The sequence below is a fragment of the Sarcophilus harrisii genome, chromosome 3 (genome assembly GCF_902635505.1).
Source record: "Sarcophilus harrisii chromosome 3, mSarHar1.11, whole genome shotgun sequence".
Taxonomy (NCBI): domain Eukaryota; kingdom Metazoa; phylum Chordata; class Mammalia; order Dasyuromorphia; family Dasyuridae; genus Sarcophilus; species Sarcophilus harrisii.
The window spans coordinates 419,599,467-419,623,165 of NC_045428.1; the positions used below are offsets into that span (position 1 = coordinate 419,599,467).

The 23,699-nt window shown below is 39.5% G+C and overlaps 1 protein-coding gene across 5 annotated transcripts; it reads left to right on the top strand.

Annotated features, from left to right (window-relative positions):
* The first annotated feature begins 158 nt into the window (after positions 1-158).
* NR4A2 (nuclear receptor subfamily 4 group A member 2) lies at positions 159-10,931 on the top strand. Of its 5 annotated transcripts, none has more exons than XM_012544739.3 (8): positions 166-2,440; positions 4,173-4,295; positions 4,692-5,686; positions 6,521-6,650; positions 7,090-7,253; positions 8,288-8,490; positions 8,912-9,090; positions 9,390-10,931. In XM_012544739.3, exons 3-8 carry the CDS (start codon positions 4,823-4,825, stop codon positions 9,644-9,646), a joined length of 1,797 nt encoding a protein of 598 aa, XP_012400193.1. In that variant the 5' UTR covers positions 166-2,440; positions 4,173-4,295; positions 4,692-4,822; the 3' UTR covers positions 9,647-10,931. The 5 variants fall into 5 exon arrangements, 4 of the variants coding, with proteins under 4 accessions (XP_031816513.1, XP_012400193.1, XP_031816511.1 ...); XM_003763874.4 differs by having other exon boundaries at positions 167-2,440; positions 4,821-5,686; XR_004233119.1 differs by lacking the exon at positions 4,173-4,295 and having other exon boundaries at positions 159-2,440; positions 4,821-5,686; positions 9,033-9,090; positions 9,390-9,422.
* The last annotated feature ends 12,768 nt before the right edge of the window (positions 10,932-23,699 follow it).

A 23,699-nucleotide genomic window follows, 5' to 3' on the forward strand; every position in this document is an offset into this window, starting at 1 on the left:
GGAGCTGGGGAGCACGCCGCAGGCTGTGCAGCGGCTGCTATTTTTGGCCGCACCCGGCTCGGTGCGTCAATGACTGCGCCCCTGCGTCATGGCCACCCCTTCCCCCTCCCATCTCCCTCCCTTCCAAACTCTCACTTTTTCCCTTTCGTTAGCTTTGAATCTCTCCAGCCCACGGGGTGGCTGACGCTGCTGAGCTCATGCTAATGAGCTATTCTTCCCTGTTCTACCCCTTTCCCCCTCCCCCTCACTACAGCGGCTTCTGCTTCCCCTTGCTCTGCCTCATTCCTCCCCGCCTTATTTTTTCTCGCGCCAGCTAGGGCACCGAGGTGCAGTGGTGGCGGCGGCGGTAGCGGCAGCGGCAACGGCAGCAGCAGCCGCCACCGCATCTGGAAAAGCTTAAGGTGGTCACATAGGTTTCCCCTGGGCGTCAGGGTAGCAGCGTCAGCGGCTTTCCCAGGCAGCACGAGGGGCTTGGGACTGGAAGCTCACAGCCCTGGAGAAGGCGGGGAGGGAGAGGTGAAAAGGTGAATGAAGGCTGAGGTGCAGTTTAGGGCTGAGGAACCGCGATGCTGGGTTAATTTTTCTAATATCGAAAATACCAGTAACACATAGAAAGGTGGAGGGTACATATGAGTCACTAGGAAGCCCGAAATCTTGCTGTTTGAGAAAAGAATGGGAGCTAAAAGCCGTAGTTCAGGAGGAAGAGTGAATAGAAATTATAGATACTCCAAAATCTTACTAGCAAATGATTCAGATCCTATGCAAAATGGCTTAGGCTAGGGTGTCCCTTTCCATTTTGGGACAAGTGGACTTCTTCAACAAGTAAGCCTTTCTGGTCTTTGGGACTCGAACCGCTGTGCATCTCTTCTCTTGGAAACTCCAGCATTTCCTTTACTAGAAAGCATTCTGCGTGATTCGCTCCCTCTCTGATGCAAGGTGCTGTCTCTGTCCTTAGCCCCAGTCCAACCAATTAGCATGCAAAGCAGAGCTCAGCCGGTGACAGCTTTCTGGTAACTCACCGAACCCAATATCCACAGACTTCAATATTTTCCGAATTCAGGTTCATTACACCAAGATTTTCTAAGGAAAATAGCGTGTGTTACTCCTTTTTCTTTTTCTTTTCTTACTCCATTTCTTTTCGTTTTTCTTTTTTGAGAAGGGGGTGTCATTTTCCAAACTACCAAGTTAAGGAATAATACAGTGTTTACTTGGGGTTCTATGTTCTAGAGAAATATAGTTTTTAAAAATACTAGGGGAGAATACAGTTCTGAAGTTTAAAAGAATTTACCTGAGGTGGAAATCCCACCTTTCTTTGGGGAAAGCACACCTGTTGCATGAAACTCTTGCATTGTCAGGAGAGGGGAGCTATATTTCTCAAATAGATTATGGTTTTATAAGAGCAGATTTGGTCCAGTACCCATCCTGTCTCCCTCGTCCCAACCCCCTTTCCATACCAGAGTCACTACGTTCTTCCCCCCAACACGTGAGCATGAGGAAAGAGGGCATCACACAAAATAAAACGACTTTTTTATTCTCCCAAGTGAAAAATATGGGAGGGGAAAGGAAAGCACCGAGAAAGGGAAACCCCGACTTAGCAGCCTAGTGGAATAGACTTCTGTGCACAGGGGATGCATGTAGAAGTATGGAGCGTGCGGAAGGGGACACGGCGGCGGGATGTTAGAACAATGAAAGTAGATATCACCCAATAAATACTGTGCTCCTACAGGTACGGGTTACCTGGCATATACAACCCCTCTCAGCCATCCTTTCACTCCCTTTCTTAACTCCACCCTCATCCCATCCCATCTTCGCTTTTGTTGGTACTCTTACACATCTGGACTGCCCAAACTGGAGAGTTTTGGAAAAGGCGGGGCGAAGTGAGCTTTACTGATTTTAGGACAAAGGGTAGATAGGTTTCACCTATTTCGGAAAAAAAGAAAAAGAAAAGGAAGAAATGGAAAGGAAAAAAAAAAAAAAAACAACTAGACTAACAAGGTGAACCCAGAACGGTTCCCACCTTAAAATCTGCCCTGCTTGTGACGTCAGGTCGGAAATTTACCAAAGCGAGAGCTGGCCAACTGTATGGGGAGAAACAGCCCAAAGGAGCTGGGATTGGGCAGCCTGCACTGACGTGTGCTGACGCTTGGAGACTAGGTGCATGTTGGCTGTGGAATACGGAGCCCACATAAACAAAGGCACATTGGAGGGAAGGGCCAGTCTGTCCGGCTGCTCTCACTCTGCTACAAGAGTACTGCACTTCCCCAGCAGCGCTTGTAACTAGCAACTTCTCTGGACCGATCTTTTTTTTTTTTTTTTTTTTTTTTTTTTTCTTCACCGATCTAACCCACCCCCTCCCCTATTCCCCCGTCACCCCACCTCCCAAAGGAAACTGCACTTCAAGACAGTTGAATGAATGAAAAGAGACGTGGAGAACCATTAAGTAAGTCTCTCTCTCTCTCTCTCTCTCTCTCTCTCTCTCTCTCTCTCTCTCTCTCTGTCTCTCCTTCCTTTCTTCCCTCTCTCTCTCTCTTTTTCCCTCTCCCTCTCTTCCCCCTCCCCCTACAGTATGAGATCTGTAAATTGCGTGTTCTGGAAAAAGGAGTGAAGAAGGGAAAGGGGGTCCGGAAGGGTGATGAAAGGGGAAGTTTGTGAATTGCTCCAGAAGGCGTTTCTCCTAACTACATGACTGGTGCTAGGGACAGTACATTCTCGGTAGCGGCTTCTTAGTCTGCTAATTGGGAAATGCGGAAGGAATACTTTTTACAGTTCTAGGAGCTGCTGTCTTCCCAACTTCGACTTTGAAATTTCTGCTCAGTCTTCCTCCAAATCGTTTTTCCTTAGAGCAGATGTGAATTGGTCGTTTGGACACAAAGGTCGTGTGTATGTATTTGAGGTTTGAACGCTCAAGGAAAAGTGACAGGAGGAAAACTTCAGTTTATGTGTTGCTTGGGAACTGTATCACCATGGTTAGCAAACGTGCTGGTGCTTAGAAGACTGCTGTTTCAGTATGGGTGCTGTTGTTACAGTATCCTCTTATTTAATTTCCCTAAATTTCTGTGTTCTGACATATGTGATTCATGAGTGAGAGATAGGGGAGGAAAAATAGAAGGATAAAAGGGAGTGGAAGAGAAGAATGGAAGAAGAGATAGATTAAGATAAATTCTGAGTGAATTTGCAAATCTGGTGTTGGTGGGGGTGGTGGAGGTAATTCCACACCCCCCCCCCCCAATCTATTCTTTTGGCCTTCTGGTTGCAAAATATGAAGTCAGAAGCAAGATAGCTATAAGTGAATAGGAATGGATATCTAGTTTTTTTATTTTTTTCATTGATATACTTGTATTCTCAGATGCCCTAAAAATGGGAACATCTGAAAGTTACCAGGACTGTTATGTCTTGTTTTATTAAAGAGGGAAGTAACTCAGGCTGGTAGTAGTAAAGGGTCATCTTGCCATATGTTTAACTAATTCCAAATGAATGTACTGTCTTTATTGTTTTGCTCTTTGCCTGCATTCTTTCTGTAAAAATAGGTTTTTCTCACTTAAATGTACATGTCAAAATATGCACAAGAAGTTTCTTAGAAATGTGAAAAGGAAGTACCCTGTATCTTCAAAGTAGAATATTAGTCATTTTTCTGTATGTAAGGGGGTTAGCCCCTTTCCAATTGCATTCCCACAATGTAGGCCTGAGTTTTTTTATATTTTTATATTTTTTTATATTTTTATATTCTTTTTTCTTTGCTTAACTTATTATTACATTTAAACTTGTCTATTGAAAACATCTTACTTGAGGGTTGCAAGGTCACTTTTTACAAAACTGATCTTTTACACAATGTTTAAATAAAATTGTGATAGAGACAGCCCATTCTCTTTAGCTAGAACAAGGGGTGATGGTGGTGGTGTCAATTCATGACATTATAAGTGTTAAGTGACAACTTTCTATAAGTTTTTTTTCTTCTTCATAAAAGAAAAAAAAAACCAACCTTGGTGTACCTAACAATATGCCAGATTGTTATAGAGGAAAATTTTTCTTTAATTTTAATTATATCTCTTTCATATTTATATGTGGTATGTTTTATTTATCCAAAGGCCATACTATGTATACAGATTGGTGTAGTTGCTTGTGTCCAATAAATCCCTCCACAGTAATCTGAACATATCACATCTGTATTTCAGGGAGCAGGCTGGACATACTGGACTACTCACTTATTTTTTAATATCTTGAAAACTTTGTCCTCCATTGAATTACGACACTGTCCACCTTTAATTTCCTCCAAAACGCCTGTAACTCGGCTGAAGGTTAGTGAATTTGATTGATTTTCAATTTTCACATTCTTTTCTTTCTAACACTTCAAGATCCCTCAATCCCCAAAAGCAGTCATTGCAGTCACCAAGCCAGTGCTATTACCCGAATGTTGCTTTCAGAATAACTTGTCACCTGGCAGATCCCAATTTCCTCAGGTTGCTCCAGAACAAACAACCTGAACACATATTAAATAAGTGGTTATTGGGTGGGTGGATGGGATTGAAAAGGAGACACAATGGAAATAAGGGCATTTCTTGATCCTTTCCATCCTACCTATCTGTATTTCTTCTTTTAGATATCCTTCTTCCCCTCCCTTTTTTGAAGGTCAGCGCCTGCAACATCGATTGTCTTTTCCCCTTTTACTCTCGTTTTCTTTTCCTAAATTTCAGTGCTGAGTACAGCTTATTTAATACGGAACCTCCCTGTGGTTGATCCAGGTGTGCAAAAGGTGTACAAAAGCAGGAGAGAAAGTGTTCACTTGACCAGGCTGAGTGTCTATCACCCTGTTTCATTTCCAGCCATGCCCTGTGTTCAGGCTCAGTATGGGTCATCGCCTCAAGGAGCCAGCCCAGCTTCCCAGAGCTACAGTTACCACTCTTCGGGAGAATACAGCTCCGATTTCTTAACTCCAGAGTTTGTCAAGTTTAGCATGGACCTCACCAACACTGAAATCACTGCCACCACTTCTCTCCCCAGCTTCAGTACCTTTATGGACAACTACAGCACAGGCTACGACGTCAAGCCACCTTGCTTGTATCAAATGCCCCTCTCCGGACAGCAGTCCTCCATTAAAGTGGAAGACATTCAGATGCACAGCTACCAGCAACACAACCACCTGCCCCCACAGTCCGAGGAGATGATGCCGCACTCAGGCTCCGTTTATTACAAGCCCTCGTCGCCCCCGACGCCCTCTACTCCCGGCTTCCAGGTGCAGCACAGCCCAATGTGGGATGACCCAGGCTCCCTTCATAACTTTCACCAGAACTACGTTGCCACCACCCACATGATCGAGCAGAGGAAAACGCCAGTGTCTCGCCTTTCTCTCTTTTCCTTTAAGCAATCTCCCCCTGGCACCCCAGTGTCCAGCTGCCAGATGCGCTTTGACGGGCCTCTCCATGTGCCCATGAACCCCGAGCCGGCTGGGACCCACCACGTGGTGGACGGGCAGACCTTCGCTGTGCCCAATCCCATACGCAAGCAGGCGGCCATGGGTTTCCCGGGGTTGCAGATCGGCCATGCCTCGCAGCTGCTGGACACACAGGTGCCCTCTCCTCCTTCCCGGGGATCACCGTCCAACGAAGGACTGTGCGCTGTGTGTGGTGACAACGCAGCCTGCCAGCACTACGGCGTGCGCACCTGTGAGGGCTGCAAAGGTTTCTTTAAGGTGAGTTGGGATGGATAGGCTTCCCAAAGAGTTTGGTTAAAACTTCAGTCTTTTAGCTTTGCTCTGTGTGAAGGAAGATCGGAAAACCAGCCTCCTGGCCTCCAACGGCTAAACTAGGCAGGAAACTGCCCCCAGGATCTCCACAAGAATTTCCTTGGGGTGCTGGGGTTCGGGATGGGGGCGATGGAGAGTTGCTTTTCAGAAGCTGATACTAGCAGGGGCATTACTCAAGGAAAGAGAGCTAGGGTTGCTTGCAAAACCAGGCCTGATCCTGAAATGACTTACAGTTCCTTGGGCAGAAAGAAGTTGCAAGAGGGACATTTGCATGTGCTAGGGGCTGCCTTCCCCCTTCAGATTGAAATTGGTTAGGACAGAGAACCGTGTCTAAGCTAACCAAGTGGAACAGAATTCCCTGTGGTAAAATTAAGTGATCTCTTTATTTCACCATCCTGATTGAATAATCTTATCATTTTAAATAGAGAAGGTCTCTAAGGAATGTAAATAATATGAATGCCCACGGATTTGTATTTACTGAGCGTCTCCTTCTCTTTCTCTTGGCATATAAAACACAGCAAGGAGCTGCAAGGTTAGCTCAAATGTTAACGCTATCAATTTTCTTCTGTGTTAAATGCCTTGGGAAAAAAAAAGGGAAAGAAAGAAAAGAAAAGAAAGAGGGGGAAAGGGGGAGGGAGAATGTCCCAACAGTTCAGAGTTCAGAGATGCTTTTCTGATTCTTTGAGCTGCTGGATTTAAAAAAAAAAGGAAATTAGTTCTCGGTCTATAATTCTCTCTCTCTCTCTCTCTCTCTCTCTCTCTCTCTCTCTCTCTCTGCAGCGTACGGTCCAGAAAAATGCGAAATACGTTTGTTTAGCTAACAAAAACTGCCCGGTTGATAAGCGGCGCCGAAATCGCTGTCAGTATTGCCGATTTCAAAAGTGCCTTGCTGTTGGGATGGTTAAAGAAGGTAGGACTCAGGATGTGTTCTCCTGCCTCTCCTCCCTGAAGGCCTGTCTCCTTCTACCTCTCTTTATTTTTCTCATTCTCTTTCCCAAGTCCCTTTCCTCCCACTTAACTTCCACCTCCCCACAAGCCTTATAACCCCCAAAGGGCTTTGTATCCTAACTCGACTGCTGATCTCTCTCAGGGAACCGTCAGAATTTCCTTGATATAATTGTTATGACTTCTTTGAAGGAAAAAATAATATGAACCCATACTTTTTTGCTTTTCCCTTATAAATGCTTTACAAGTTCCGGGTGTCTAAACTTGATGCCCGATTCCCCTCTTGAATTTGCCTCTCTTGGGGGTGGGTAGAAGTGGAGGTGATGGGGCCATGCTGGGTAGTTGGGGACTGAACAGTGGCGGGAGGGAAGGTTAGAGAATTTGAAGGTCCTTTTCCTTTTCAGTGGTTCGTACAGACAGTTTAAAAGGTCGGAGAGGTCGTTTACCGTCGAAACCGAAGAGTCCCCAGGAGCCCTCTCCCCCCTCTCCCCCGGTGAGTCTGATCAGTGCCCTGGTGAGAGCCCATGTCGACTCCAACCCGGCTATGACCAGCCTGGACTATTCCAGGGTAAGCTGGAGATAATATTAATATAAAGACTGATAGGACTGTTCACACACACTCCATCCCCACAGAGAAGAAAAACAGCTGCAAATATATATAGGAAAGAAGTTGGAAAAGCAGAAATGTATGTACAGGCCAAGTCAAAGACTACATAGAAACATCAGAAATCAAGGAAAGACAGCAAGATAGAGATAAGGATTCACAAAGAAGAAATAATTCTGACCGAATCTTTTCACATCCTTATTCTCCTAGTAAACAAGGATGCTTTCCAATACACACACACACACACACACACAATCTTGCTCTAATTTGCCGCGCTGTACTGAAACATTCTTTTCAAAAAGTTTGCAAAAAGTCTCAGTTGTGTAAAATATTCTCTTCCCTCCCATTCCTAACACACTTTGGCCAATATTTTTCTAGCTAAGTTATATTAAATTTGCGTCTGCTTCCATTACCATCCCAAATGCGTTGTGGATGACCATAAAAAATAATCCTTACATCGGTTGTGAAATACTAAAGGGATCGTGAAGAGCACGGGATTGGAGGGAGGAGGGAAGGGAAAAGAAGAGTGAGGGAGGTGGGAGGGATAAGTAGCCAGAATCATCTATTTTATTCCAGCTGTGAGACATATACTTACTGTAATTGGAAGAAGTATATGGTGAAGCATATAGGCTTCTGAATTTTTTTTTTTTAATTATTAAAAGATCTGCAAATGGTAACTGTTCTTAAGGCTAACTCCCAGATTGGCATGAATACTAACGTGTCAATTGTTTTGTGGAGATAAGAGTCAACATTTCCCCATGCTGGATGGCACTGTATTTAGTCTGTATAGAAATGGCAATTTACATATTTAAAGCAGCGACCTCATAGCACCATCCCTAATTGAATTAATTGCCCTGGAACATCTAATTTCCTTACTGGTCAGAGAGAGGTTTAATTGTTATAAAAACCTGGCTCCCCTACTAGAAACGGGGTTAGCAATTTCACGGGTTATATATTTTAGAAAACCTCATTAAGTGCTTTTTAAAATGAAATTCCAGTTCCAGGCTAACCCTGACTATCAGATGAGTGGAGATGACACTCAGCATATTCAGCAGTTCTATGATCTCTTGACCGGCTCCATGGAGATCATCAGAGGATGGGCAGAAAAGATCCCAGGCTTCACTGATCTTCCCAAACCAGACCAAGATCTACTTTTTGAATCTGCTTTCTTGGAACTGTTTGTCCTGCGGTTAGCATACAGGTAATGAGGAAGAAAAGGAAGAAAGGCAAGACAGAAAAGGGATGAAGAAAAGAAGGTAGAAAGAAAAAAAATAGGGAAAGAAAAAGTAGGGAAGGATGAAAGAAGAAAGTAAAAGGACAGGAATGGGAATTTATTGTAGAAAAGAACGAGGGAGAAGCAAAAGGAAGAAAGAATTTAAGATAAAAAAAGAAAAAGAAGAAAGGGATGGAGATGGGGTAGGGGGCGTTCTTGATTGTTATGAAATCAAACCCTTTCAAGGTCCACTGATCTACATTTTATTAACTCCTCTATAATTAGGTGCCTTTTAAATCCCCCATTTATTGCTCTTCAAGTAATTAGTTGTTTAGCTTTTCTTTTCTTTCTTTCTTTCTTTCTTTTTTTTTTTTTTTTTCCTTTTCTCTCTCTTTGGTATTAATTGCAGGTCCAACCCAGTGGAGGGTAAACTCATCTTTTGCAATGGGGTGGTCTTGCACAGGTTGCAATGCGTTCGTGGCTTTGGGGAATGGATTGATTCCATTGTTGAATTCTCCTCCAACTTGCAGAATATGAACATTGACATTTCTGCCTTCTCGTGCATTGCTGCCCTGGCGATGGTTACAGGTCAGTCCTCTTAGCACTTTCCCATCATCAAAACTGCTCTGGGTGCCCTTACTGGTTTTTCCCTTTTACGGGGGTTTTCCTAATCTTGTCAAATTGCTAAATTCATTTTTTTCTTTTCTTTTTCTTTTTCTTTTTTTTCTTTTCTTTTCTTTTCTTCCTTCCTTCCTCTTTCTTTCTTTCTTTCTTTCTTTCTTTCTTTCTTTCTTTCTTTCTTTCTTTCTTTCTTTCTTTCTTTCTTTCTTTCTTTCTTTTTCTTTCTTTCTCCATTTCCTCTCCCCATCTCCTCCCCTCCCCCCCAGAGAGACACGGACTCAAGGAACCCAAGAGAGTGGAAGAACTACAGAGCAAGATTGTAAATTGTCTCAAAGACCACGTGACTTTCAATAATGGGGGCTTGAACCGCCCCAACTATTTGTCCAAACTATTAGGGAAGCTCCCAGAACTTCGCACTCTGTGCACACAGGGGCTACAGCGCATTTTCTACCTGAAACTGGAAGACTTGGTACCACCTCCAGCAATAATCGACAAACTTTTCCTGGACACATTACCTTTTTAAGACTTTATCCAGCTTATTTCAAATGAACTTGAAAGGAACGTGAACTGTCTGAGGGTGGGAATTCCCACGTGCACAAAAGCACCTCTGGGTGCCTCTGCTCCATTTCCCTCCTCTTCCCAACTTCCTAACCCATCCCCAAACCTCCTGCTCCCACATCTCCCCCACCCAAAACAAAACTGTTGCTATTTCCTAACCTGCAGGCAGAACGTGAAAGGGCATTTTGGCTCTGGGGCATCCTGGATTTAGAATATGGACTACACACAATACAGTGGTATAAACTTTTTATTATCGGCTTTAAAAAAGAATTTATTGCTCAGAAGAAGGACTCCTATTGTAAGATGAAAAATGTCTAGTCACGTCGGGTGCTGCAGCTAAGACAGATTGAATACACATACAAAAGTATTAAGGTGACCCACAAAGTATCGCCCTTTTAAAGACAAAGTTTTCTGCTGTAAAAGAAAGCTGTAATATATAGTAAAACTTAATGTTGCGTGGGTGGCATGAATTAAAGAAGGCAAAGGCTTGTAAATTTATCCAATGCAGTTTGGCTTTTTAAATTATTTTGTGCCTATTTATGAATAAATATTAAAAAAATTCTAAAAGATAAATGTGTTTGCAAAAAAGGAATAAATTACACAAAAAGGGACAGCATGTTGATTCTAGGTCGAAAATGTTATAGGCACTTGCTATTTCAGTAATGTCTATATTATATAAATAGTATTTCAGACACTATGTAGTCTGTTAGATTTTATAAAGATTGGTAGTTATCTGAGCTTAAACATTTTCTCAATTGTAAAATAGGTGGGCACAAGTATTACAAAACTGAAAATCCTGACAAAGGGACACATAGTGTTTGTAACACCGTCCAACATTCCTCGTTTGTAAGTGTTGTATGTACTGTTGATGTTGATAAAAGAAAGTTTATATCTTGATTATTTTGTTGTCTAAAGCTAAACAAAACTTGCATGCAGCAGCTTTTGACTGTTTCCAGAGTGCTTATAATATACATAACTCCCTGGAAATTACTGAGCACTTTGAATTTTTTTGTTTTTTTTATGTCTAAAATTGTCAGTTAATATATTATTTTATGTTTAAGTAAGATTTTTAATATTGCCATATCCTGTAGTATTTTTCTTTGTATATTTCCAGTATGGCACATGATACAAGTCACTGCCTTTTTTTCTATGGTGTATGACAGTTAGAGACGCTGAATTTTTTTTCTTGATAAATTCTTTCTTTGAGAAAGACAATTTTAATGTTTACAACAATAAACCATGTAAACGACTATAATTTTGTCTTTTTTGTGTCAGGAGAAATACTAAAATACTGACGTACAATAAATAATTGGCCGAGTGGGGAACAATAGAAGGGTGACTGGTTTGGAATTCACAACTTTCTAGTTAATTGGAATATCATGAGATATTTTAAGTTTAAAGTTAAGTTTAAAACCTTAGACCCTCTTTACGAATTCTCATGCTAAGTAAGCAGGCCTTTAAACTGATTACATGGAGAACTAAGAAAAGATTAAAAAAAACTCTAAAAACTCAGAATCATCCCAATTAGAGGTCTACAAATATCAAAATCGCTGAAGAGTTTCTCAGTTTTTCCTGAATAGAGACAGATGAGGATTTCAGAGAACAAAAGCAGTTGGACCTTTACAACTGATAATCTCAGTCAAGCTTCTGTCTTGCAGAGAGTTTAAGCAACTTTTATAGTATTAAACATCATTATGGATTTATGGCATGCTATATTACCTTTCAAAAGCTAACAACTTAGCCTTTTCACAAATCCATACTGATTTGTTAAGGAGAAAATGCTTTTGAGGAGATGAAAAGCATTACAAATAATTTTGTTTTTTGGTCATTTCTAATATACATACAATATTTAGATTATTTTTAAAAGTCTTCCTCTTTCCCTTGTTCATCATTCCACTTTGCCGCCCCCTCCTCCCCCAAAAAAGATAGGGTATGGAAGGATAAAGAGAGACAGCCTTAGAATAATGTTCTTATCCTAGAAGTTTCTGAGATAAATAATACAAGACCTATTTGCCATGATCTAACTGAGGCATAAATAAGTTATGATAGTCTAGTAGAGTCTACCCAGCAGTAACTTTCTCCAAATAAAACAACAGATACAGAAATCTGTGTAACTATTCAGATCATCATCTACATTTCTTGTTTTTTTAATTAAATGGTGGGGATACAATGCTTTGTCACAGTTGTGAAGCCAAAGAATCTAAGTTAGTGATTATAAATTATATCGCTGGCAAATTCCAAATGACCACCTGTTTACTGGAATATAAAGGATGCAGCATTCTTATTTCAGAAATTCTAAGTTGGAAAAAGTAGGTTGCCAAGTTAGCTTTCAGGGTATCATTTCTTACTTTTGTTCTTTGTTTTCCCTTAAAAAAAAAAAAAAGGAAAACTATGTTAGGATATGAAAGTAAAAATGAATAAAGAATGCGCATCTGAGTGATAGTTTAAGATTTCTTTTTTGATGTTTTTTGCACACATATTAATAAGCATGAGAATATGGATGGATAATTTTAAAAAGTAGAAAACTGAAATTTCCCATTTTCCGGATTTCTTGAAAAGGTAAGTCTAGCTATTTCCTTCCATTTCCAAAGCAGTAGGGCGATAAGAACCAGAAACTAACTTAGTCAACGTTCTTTGAACTGAAATGGTCCGAGCATCTGTGTTGAATTGTAACATTTTACCAATGGACCCACCACTGCTAAGCAAAGAAGGGTGGATAAAAGGAAAGTATTTTGCGAATGTGCAGGTTTTCTTTCCCGAGCACAATCTTGTCTCCCAGGTGCAAGCCGCCCCTTGCCAGTTGAATTTAAGCTCAAATTCTTGTCTTGATTTCCCTGAGACCCAGATTAAAAACGAACTCAATTGCTCTCCTCCCTAAGGAGGACAGGGAACCAACGAAGGCTAACGGGATCTCGGGTCTTTGAATCTCTGGGGAATTTGGGGGTGAAAGATAGGAGGCGTGGGCTTTTCCAACAGCTGAAGGCACATTGAACAGACTCGGTTTACGGATTTAACTGAACCTTTAGGAAGAAAGTACTTAAAGCTTCTATTGTCCTTTTTCAACTCTAGCTTCTGTCTCTCCCAAACTCTGAGCTCTGCTCTGGATGCTCAGTGCAATATCAGGCTGTGCAAAGAAAGCTCACGCCCTTTCCCCATGGCTATTTCCTAAAGTTGGCGCATCAAGAATCTTTTCCTATCTCCTCACTTTTATTTAAAAAAAAAATTTTTTTTTAACAAAAGCATAGGAAACTAACTCCCACAAAAAACAAATAAACAAAAAAAATAATGGTCTGAACTCTGAGAAAGTCCAATAGCATCAATTCAAACTCCCTTAGAGGCAGTTAAAAACTTTGCACCAGAGATTTTATTCCCTTCCTTTCTTTCACTCTCCTTCCCTCGTACACCTTGCTACCCAGTGCTTCCTCAATTCTAAATTGCAATTGTTCAGGATATCTTTTAGTAAATTGATTTATAGGAGACACGTTTCCTGAAACGGTTCTATTTTTGCATAAATGTAACCAGTGTCTATGTTTCAGGATAACTTTTCTGAAAGCACTAGATTGATGGAGTACCCGGATAAAGAAAAAAAAAAAATCACTGGTGAAACTATCCTGTGCCCGGGTCCTTGCTTTTTTCTGCGTTTCTGACTTACTCTGGTTGGGGGCGGGGGGAAGAGGGGAATGGGCATATATCCATTCCCTCTAACCTTATAAGTCAGTCTAGTATGACCTTCGCTTTTATTGAGAATATGCTTAGAAAGTCCATCTTCTAACTAGAGAAATTCAGCCCGGGTAACTGATAGCATTGTTCTGGTGACAACTGCACCTTGAGATCTTATACTGTCTAGTTTTTGGTGACTGGCTCTTTACCGGAAGAGTCCAAAATTGTTCTTCCTCTTAATTTTTAAACAGATTTTCAGAGGCTTTCAAGCTTTTTCTGACTAGGCAACTCCAGTGTCATACAAAGCCAGATGTGGAGGAAACACGACTTGACGCTCAGTATTATCCGATGGAAATGCATATAAAATTTAAGTATACCACTTGCATGTAAAACTTAAGTGTGGCACTTGATCCTATGGATCTCCGCAGGCATACATTTTCTATGTGAGTTTATAATTATGTATGCATATATTTTCTAAAAAAAAGTTTCTTACTAGAGTTACACTTCGATGGGGAAAGTGTGTTTATTAAGAGGAAGATACATTTGAACCTTTTATTGATCATAGACATATTTTACAAATATAGATGCCACTTTCACCATACCTAACTCTCCTCAGTGATGGTGCCACAGAGCTATTCTCTGAGGCACTTGTCTTTTTAAACGTTCCCTTTCCCTTTCTGTAAACTCCCTCTTTATTATGATCACTTTCTCCGTTTTCATTTCTTAATCCAGAGCTCATTTCTTTTCCGCTATGTGAAATATGCTGAATAGAAAGATCCCCGTGGGTAGAGGTTGCTTACACACTCTCTTCTGCCTAGAAGAGACTGGTCTGCAGGGCTTTGGGTACCAAGGATTTTCCAGAGAGATTAAAATTTCTCAGCCCGTGAGACCATCAAAACTAGAAGGAAAGAAAAGTTTTATTCTTCTCTACAACTATTCCAACGCTTTTTTATTTGGGGGGCAGGAATAGGGTGTAATGGGACTAGGTAGGAGGTGGGGGTAATGCTATGTGCACTAGTTATGCCTCTCTAAAATATGGTGAAAATGAACGATTTTGTTGGGTTTTAAAGTAAAACATGGAAACTTCTCCCCAGTTCAAGCCTTTCAGTATGACCAAGACTGATTTTATAAGTCTGTGACTGAAGGGATTTAATTAGTGAGGCAGAGATGTACACTTCACCCGAAGTGCCCTTATGGGGCTAAAGGAAGCTCACCCAGATGGCCAAGAAATGGAATATCCCACTTTCCTCATAAAATGACTGTGTATTACGAAGTCTCTATATTTTTTTGAACAAAGAGAACTTAAACTTATTGATTAAGCTTGATACAATATGGCATAATTATCAGCCAAGTTTGAATTCCAATTATGGGATTCATTTTAAGTCCCAAAGTTAAAATTATGTATGTATGTATATGTGTATGTGTGTGAGCCCTCCAGGCTCTTTATTTGTTGAGGCTAGGGCAAAAAGCCCCAAATTAGGGAATTAATTACATTTATAACCATTTTTAAGATGGTGACTTAGTCCTTTCTCTTTTCTTTCAATTTCTTACGGCACGTCTGTTTGTCTCGGCCAAATCACTGGGCAACTGTCTCCTTGATTTTGTCATTCTTTCTTGAAAATCACTTTTTTGGTCTATCGTGTCCTTATGTTGACACTGGTATTTCTCTAAGCAATCAATAATGAGGATTTTTTGGCCTCCTCTCCACCTTGCTGACGCCAGAGGCCGCTCTCACTGCCCACCCCCAGGGTCCCAATAGCTTCCCATCTCCTCAGTTTCAGAGGTGAGCAGAACCTTTACTTGGACTTTAACTTTACATTTCTTGTATAAGTAACGTTAGGAGTTTAGGACCTAAACTATCATTACTTTTTTGTTTTGTTTTGTTTTTGTTTTTTACCTCCCTCAGGATTGATAAGCCCTGAATTGATCCACTCGATTGGGGACAAATGCTCTTTTAGTCAGTCCTTGGAATGGGACGATTAGTTTCTCTCTTTCCCCGTTTGACCTTCTTGAACCAAAGATCAATTAATTTGGACGTAACTCGAAAAGACTTCATTTACTTCACTTATCTTCTCAGTCTCTCTTTTTCTCAATTTCGGTCTCGTCTTTCATCACCAACTATTTACAGGCTCAAGGTTCTCCAGGCATTTAACAATCTACTTGTGCTCCGCTGTTGATCAAGTCGTCCTGATCACCTGCAGTTATCAGTGAGTCTATCAGTAGCAGACTTAGAGATGGGAAAAGAGCTTTCCCTTGGAACCAGAGCCTTGTTGTTTCTGAGGTCCATCTCCGGTCCTAGGGAAGGGAGTGTAAGGAGTACCCACGAGTCTTTGAAATATTCCCGCCACTGGAACCTTATCCTCCAAAGGGGAAAAGGAGTACCCGGAAAAGCGGAAAATCGAGAACAGCAAGACTGGGGAGTTCCCACAAGTGGATTGGGCTTGGAGGCTGACTGAGGGTCCCCGATGGATGGCGATGTTTTTGTACTTAGGAGAAGGATCTAAGCGTTTTAGAAAGCGAGTTCACAACACACACACACACACACACACACACACACACACACACACGGCGTGAAAGATTACGGTCAGTCTCCGTCTTACTATCAATTATTTCCCCAACACATTTAATGAACCCTCTCTGCCCGCGCGGAAGTCTCGTCAAGTCTCCAATGAAGTGTCGCATAAAGAGTGGCTGGAGGAGGGGGCCCTCGAGTCATTAAAAATCATCTTCTCCTGCTTCCCCTCCCTCTCCTGCTCCTCCCTAGCCCGCCCCCTACCCTCCTTGCCACTTAGCCCTAACTCAGCCTGGGGCGCTGGGTGCGGGTATTCTTTGTACCGCGTTTAGCAGGCACGCGCGTGCCGGGGGCAATTTCAGTCTTTCCCTCCTTAAGCCTTTGCTTCTGCAAATGCTTAGGGAAACTAGAGGTCACACACCGGGTCCCACTCTTCCTTTGAGCTACACCGCTCAGTTCAGCATTGGACACACAGGTAGAGGAAAATGAAGAAGTTTCCCTGAGTAAAGAGCAGTGCTGGGCTTTTGGAACCATTTGTTTGCGACTCCTCCTAACCCCCTACAGGAGTCTGCGAAGAACGGGCATGTGGAGTACTCTGTAGGGTTGGCTGGGTGTGGTATCCCACGAGTATTAAAATCAAGTGACACTTTTGGGAGACCAAAAAAAAAAAAAAAAAAAAAAAAAAAAAAAAAAAAATTTCTCCCGAATCTTGAGATCACAAATCCGTCTGAAAAAAATGGGGCTGCTATTTCAGCCCTGGAGAGAATCTTGGGTTAGTAATTTGAGAGTGGCAGATACTACAGGCTTTGACAGTACTGGTCAGAGGACTTAGAGACTGGATCTTCGTTCCAGTTTTATGATGCAAACATATTTGACTGCTTCTTTCCCTCCTCTATTTCCTCACTTGGTCCTTCTTATTGAACCAAATCTCATCAGTTTGAGTATAGACTGCCATTTCCTCTGAGCCCAGCTGGCTAGCAGCTGGGCTGCGAGAGGGCAACGCCCAGGGGACCCGCACACCAGTCTTTCTAGTGTCTTTCTGTAACCTCAATCTTGCTTTTTTTCTGAGACTGTGGAAAGGAGAGGAGAGCAAAGAGTAAAATCCTGGAAACCGGGTAAAAGAAGAGAGAGGGAAGGAAAATGTAAAGGATCATAAACAGAAATCAAAGGGGAAAATAAAAAGAAAAGGATGAAGGGAGATAAAGAAAGGAAAGATGTTTCTTTCACATCTATAGGATAGCATGGACATCAACTAGTAAATTTAATGTGATTAGTCAGAATGTTGGAAGTAAAGGAAAAACAGACCTTGGAAAAGGGGGAGGGAACTTAAATGCCAGAAAATAATGTGGAAAGATTTAAAAGAAGGAAAGAAACGTTCGATGAAGAAATCACAGGCATGTTTTAGATAGGAATATATGAGAGATAAAGGGAGCAACTGAAGAGCCTTGAAGCCAAGGAAAAGGAAAGAGAATAAAGGACACCCTTAGGAAATAGAGGAAGGAAAAAGTTGGGAAGTTCTTGAGAAAGTGGTGAAGAGATGATTTACTTATCACCTGGTGCTATTCTAGATGGGCAGACCTGATGGTCCATTTCTATTTAGGAATATGGAAGAAAATGGGCAGCAATACCAAACCAAGGGAATAATTCCTCTGTCAAAAGTAATTGTTGTGTTTCCTCTCATCAGAATCTCAGAGTTGGAATGGATCTTTGCAATCATCTCATTTAACTTCTATTTGGGGAGGAATCCCTTTCTACAACATATGAACATCCTCCTTTACTTAGATGCTTCCGGTTATGAGGGATTCAAAATCTATTTTCCTTTAGGTCCATTTTATTTTAGGCAAGGCTAATTATTAAGAAGTGTTCCCTTATTTTAAGCCAACATCCACTTCCCTATAATAACCTCTTTTTAAAATTTCTGTACCCCTGGGGTTGAGTCCCTGTAATACTTGAAGAAAATGATCATATTTCTCAGCTCTCCCTCTCTTCTAAGAATTCTCTATTGGCTACCCTCACCAATTTCCTTCAAGAAAATCTTATTTGAATTACTTTTGAGTCTCCTTTTCATAGAGGGTTGCCATTCTCTGCCCCTTTTGGAACTGAACCTGTGTGATATCATTGCTGTAAGGAATTCCAGGTTCCAGAGAAATTTCCTCTACAAATGTCAATTGTCACCTTCTCTACAATTTTTAGCATTTGGTAGTTGTCTGGGGACAGTGTCCCCAGAAATTATGATTTTGTCCAGGGTCACAGCTAGTATATATCAAAGGCAGGACTTGAACACATGTCTTCCTTGCTCTGAGAATAGTTCTTTGTCTGCTATTCCCCAATGTCAATGGTTTATAAATAATTCTAAAAATATAGTACATAGAACACAAAGCTACAAAAGTAGTTTCTGGAATAATAAATTGTGGCAGTCTTTTTCTTGTATAAATTTCTGAGAGTGTTAAGAGTTCTGGAAGATATCATAATTTTAGATACATAAAAAAGAAGATAGAGTCTATTTTTCTTAATTTGGAATCAATGAACTTTAAAAAATATTTTGATGACTGTATTTGAATATCATTAATTTTCTTTGTAACATTTTATTTTGTATTTTAAAACATTCTTCTGAGAAGGAGGCCATGGACTTTATTAGACTATGAAAGGATGCAAGAATACAAAAAGAATTAAGACCTCTTATTCTAGAGAGAATGAGCAAGTGATTTCATTGATATTGGAAACTCCCTCTAGAAATGTAGGTCTTTTCTTCAATTAAAAGTTTCCTAGATCCCTAAAAAATTAAATGATTTCTCCCAGGTGACACAGCAGACCAGAATCTTGGGTTTTCAAGACTTCAGGGGTAGCTAAGGGTAGCTTTTTCATTAGGCTTTTCTGTCTTCCAGGCCTTAGAGAAGTCTCTTAAAAAGAAATCTTATAACTGTAAATATATATATATATATATATATGCATATATTGTATTTAACATATACCTTACCTTAACATTTTTAACATGTATTGGACTACCTGCCATCTAGGGGAGGAGGTGGGGGGAAGGAGGGGAAAAGATGGAACAGAAGGTTTTTCAAGGGTCAGTAATGAAAAACTACCACACATATGTTTTGTAAATAAAAAGCTATAAAAAAGAAAGAGTAGATGAAAATGACAGAAAGACAAAAATCTCTCTTAAAAAAGATGACCAACCCCTAATGTCAAGGCAGTTCTTTGAGAAGAGGAGATCCATGACTCACTAACAAATCCATCAATCACTATGAGGCCTACTATGTGCCAGGCACTGAGGATAACGCAGAAATGAAGAAGCTATCTAGTTTGTCCTATTTTGCTGGCTTAATGGGGAAAAGGGGAATAATTGCTTAGGTATATTATATCATTGAAAAAACCTAATTTAAAGTATGAACCAAGGGATGGGTATTTTTTTCCTTCATAAAAAGTATTCTAGTTTCTTTAAATTGGCCATTTCCTTTTCATCCAGTTTCTGTGGTTCATATTCCATACACCTATTTGCCTTTGACTGTGATAATGTTAGTTACATTCCTTTCACATAGCAAACCTGATCACACTTTGTAAAACCTGGCTGAAAGGATTTCCTTTATTTTCCTACTATATATTATTCACAGCACTCATTTTAAAAAATTAACATTTCCTTAACAACTACTATATTTTAACAAAAACAGAGTTTTGAGCCTTAGGGAGGAGAAGATGTTAAATAAATTGCTATTTTTCTTCAGAAGACTATTGAACATTCATCTGTGTCTAACTTGGGAGGGTCATAAGGTTGGCAACATTCTCTTATTATTTTACAAAATTTATTAGGATTTATACACTCAACAAACAAAATATAGTGGATTTAGGTCAGGTGTTTGCTTATACAATAGACTGTGTTCATCTTTGACATTTAATTTAAGCTTCATTTTTCTGAGGGCCCGAATAGTATAAGAATCCTCTGCATGTTTTGCTTTCTGTGCTGTAAAACTGTACTTGTCTGCAGTTATTTGGAGATAATTCATGATCAGTGACTTAGGGACTGGAAGTCTTTGTCTTATGCTCTGCAAATGCCTTTCTGAAACAGAATGCTGAAAAGTTGAGTTATTGTAGGCATAAGGCACTTACGAGAGTTTTTATTAGTTGAAGAATGTGGATGGCTGCATTCACTTTCTTGGTCTTTTGCTTAATTATCTTCATAGAATGCCGAATTGATACCTTTAAAAATAAGCTACTAGACATCCATAATTAACATATGGAAGACAGGGAAGTCTGTATTCTGTGCAATTTTCATCCTCTCAGCAATGCTCGAGTAGGAAATCCTGACCATATAATGTGGAAATGATATCAGAAAACATTTGACACTCCAGTGACTTATTTTTAATATATACGAGAAAAATAAAGACTGCTGCTGTAAAATCTGCACTTGCAGATGTGTTAGCCCTAAATAACCTTTAAAATTGGTCGTGGTGTGGTGGGAGATGTTGGTATTCATGAATGTTTTGACATGTTTGACATTTTATGTATGGTGTGCTGCTCTGTCTGTCTTGATTCTTCCCCCCCAATATTGCATATTTTCTTAGTAAAATGTAGCTTTCAGTGTTCTTGTAGGGGTCTGTAAGCCTGCTTATTGGACTGATGCTTTGTAGTTATGTATCAGAATGCTATTTTAATTAAATAATGGGGTGATTGTCTCTTTACTTGTTATGATAAAAACAGCTTTTTTTTGGTTGGGGGGGGGGGAGAGGGAGATATGATTTGTACCTAGGTTTCTCAAGAAAGCCACAGAAGGCAAAGAAATCAAATGCAAACCACATAACTCATACTTGCCATATCACTGGAATATCAAATAAATTGTTGCTGTCTCTGTGTTGATTATGCTCATAAAACCAAAGTTTGCCAGCACGAGAATCTGAGGAAGTGAATGGTGATTTTGAAATTGAGCAGCATTCAGAGTCTGATTTAATCCTCTACTTTTGGAAGGGATAAGAGAAAAGGGACTGGGTTGCACTTGCATTGAAAAATCTGGGTGGACTTATGGTAAGTACATTTAAAGACAATATATATCCAAAGTAGTAGAGAATTCTGTAGTTACACAGTATACTCAGAGTGATAGGTCATTATGATGCCTTCATTGCTCTCTTCTGACAGCTTATGTAACAAATGGATATTGTTATTTCTACAGTCAGGTGGTAATTTCATACATACACACATATGCGTATGTACATATGCATATACACATATATTCCAAATAATAAGAGAAATGTTTTATTTGAAATTCAAAGGAGAATTTTTCAAACTTAGGAATGTAACACCACTGGACCAACTGGGATTTGATACTTGAATTTCAGAACACACAACAAACATTGATTACAATGTGTTTAGAGCTACTTTTTTTTTTTTTTTTTTTTTTTTTACTTACATGATCAATATGTCTTTTATTGTGTATTCAGACTTGTCTGAAAGACATGGCAGGAAGTTCTGTAGATAATTCCCAACTAATGCATTGCTAATTACTCTCCATCCATCTTAATGCTAATGTTGGTAATACTGCAGCATTCTTTTAAATTTTGTTCTTTTTATAATTTTCTCTGTCTGTAAGACTTGATTTTTTTTGCCCTAAATATTTCTCCTCCTTTATTTATTTATTTATTTTTTTAATCTCTGCTTATTTGCTGTTAGATTTTAGGACAGTTCTTTACCTCAAGGTAGAGGACTGATAAGCAACTTTCTGTCTATGATGTCAGGGGTACTTTTTTTTCCCAGTAGGGGACTTATGTGGCCTCTCCCTGGAGTCTTAACTTGTCACTATCATGACACACACAGCTTTCTTGGCCTGAGATTGGTAGAGAATCCCAAATATACTTTTATTAACTAAAGGTATTTAACTGAGCGTGTGCTTGCAATATCAATGATATAGGAAAATCAGTTTTTAAAAAATATCTTGCATTTAGGATATCTTCATAATTTTTCGTAGCTAACTTCTTTGTTTAAAGAACTTTAAAGGTAGCTTATGAAGCATACCTTCAGCCTTTCAAAAAGGCTGTAGTAAAAAGTATTCTTAAAATACATATTTTATAATAATATACATAATATCTTGGTAATAACAGTAGTTAATTTTTAAAATAATGTAATGAGTTTATAAAATATAGCTACTTCATTAAATTTAAAGTATTTTGGATACTTTGTGCTTTTTTAGCATAAATATTTATTGACTGATACATTTTATTCTTGGGCTTTCCATCATATAATAAAAAGAAATATGGGCTCAATGCTTGTTCTTTTGTTGAATTTATAAGAAAGATTTAAAATTAGTTTTTCAATGTAGAATAGGAAAACTAATTCACAAAACTTGATAATTATAAGAATATATGGGGTGGCAAGTATATTCTTTATTCATTATGCCTGTAAATAACAATTGTGTTATGGAAAGATAAAGAACTTTATGCTTGTGGATTTTTAAAAATTAGTAACTTGGATTATATAAATATTTTCAGTATGCAGACATGTTCATTAATTTTGGAGGTAGTGAAATATACTTTGAATATGGAGACGAGGAGTAATATCAAGCTTATATGAGTTTAAAATGAAAGTTTATTATTTTTGAAAAAGTCTATGGTACTTTGGGAGAGAAATAAATCTTCTGATACTATGAATACCATAATATTTCTACTGCCTCCCCCATCCCAGCAGTCAACAACTTTAATTTCAAAATTTGAAGAATAAACATAACAGCCAAACTTAATGACCCTTTGATCAAATTACAAAATGAATGACTGAAAGCAAAGTAAAGCCTATGATACACTCTCACAAAATCTTATTTCAAATATTATTCTGATTGACTTGGACATTGTGGTATGTGCTGAAAATTTAAAGATCATAAATAATAGGAAATATTATACTACAATATGCTGACTTATAGGGAGGAATCTAAAGGGGTTGCTGCCTGGATCAGAATTAGGTGTGTTTTTCATTTAACCTCTTTATTAGTAAACTCTATAAGGAGCAATGGTCATATTAATTACATTCACAAATGATGCTGAATTGGAAGGTTGCTGCATAATTTAGTGAGACTAGAGAAATGCAGGAGTACAAAGAGATCTGGGGAGGTCAGGCACACATGAAGAAAATAAAACAATGCTGGGAAAATAAGAGCAAATACAGATAGTGCTCATTCCAGTAAAGTGAAATGGAAACTTAGTGAATCTGAGAGGGGATATAGGGAAAATTCTTATCCTAGAAGAAGCCTGAAATGCATACTGAATTACAAATTGGATCTGAATTAGTCCTAGAAAATTATGGAGGAAAAGCTTATGTGACTTTAAAGCTGCACGCACAGAGGCATCACATTGTGGACAAGGGAGGTGCTAATCCTTTTCCATATGAAGCAATGATGAGACTGCACCTGGGATATTGCATACAATACTGGGCTGCTCAGTACTGGAGAGATGTTGACAAATTGGACAGAATTCAGAGAACAGCTACAAAAATGATTAAGGGGCTGGAGAAATTGACTTATGAGGAAAGATTAAAAGAACCAATTATGTATTGCTTACCCAAACAAGATGAGTAGCAGAGGGGGAGGAAGGACAAGAAAATCATGTATGATTATTTGAAGAGTGTAAATACCAAGGAAGGAGATGAATTGTTTAGATTTGTCTAAGGTGGCAATATACTGGGAGTGGGGCAAAGAAAATAAGCATGGAGAAATTTGTCTATCAGAAAAAGAATTTCCAATGATCAAATTGGTGAAATTGTGGAATAACTTTCTAAGGGAATTATTGGAAATGCTATTTATTATTTAAAATTGGGATTAAAATTGGAGGTAGGGTAGAAATAGGGCTGGGTTTGTAGTCAGAGGGCT

Excerpts from the sequence above, each read along its gene's own strand:
- NR4A2 (XM_031960651.1), top strand. The coding sequence starts at position 2,410 with ATGAATGAAAAGAGACGTGGAGAACCATTAA. Across the intron at positions 6,651-7,089 it reads TGTTGGGATGGTTAAAGAAG|TGGTTCGTACAGACAGTTTA; the intron begins GTAGGACTCAGG and ends TTTCCTTTTCAG. Across the intron at positions 9,091-9,389 it reads TGCCCTGGCGATGGTTACAG|AGAGACACGGACTCAAGGAA; the intron begins GTCAGTCCTCTT and ends CCTCCCCCCCAG.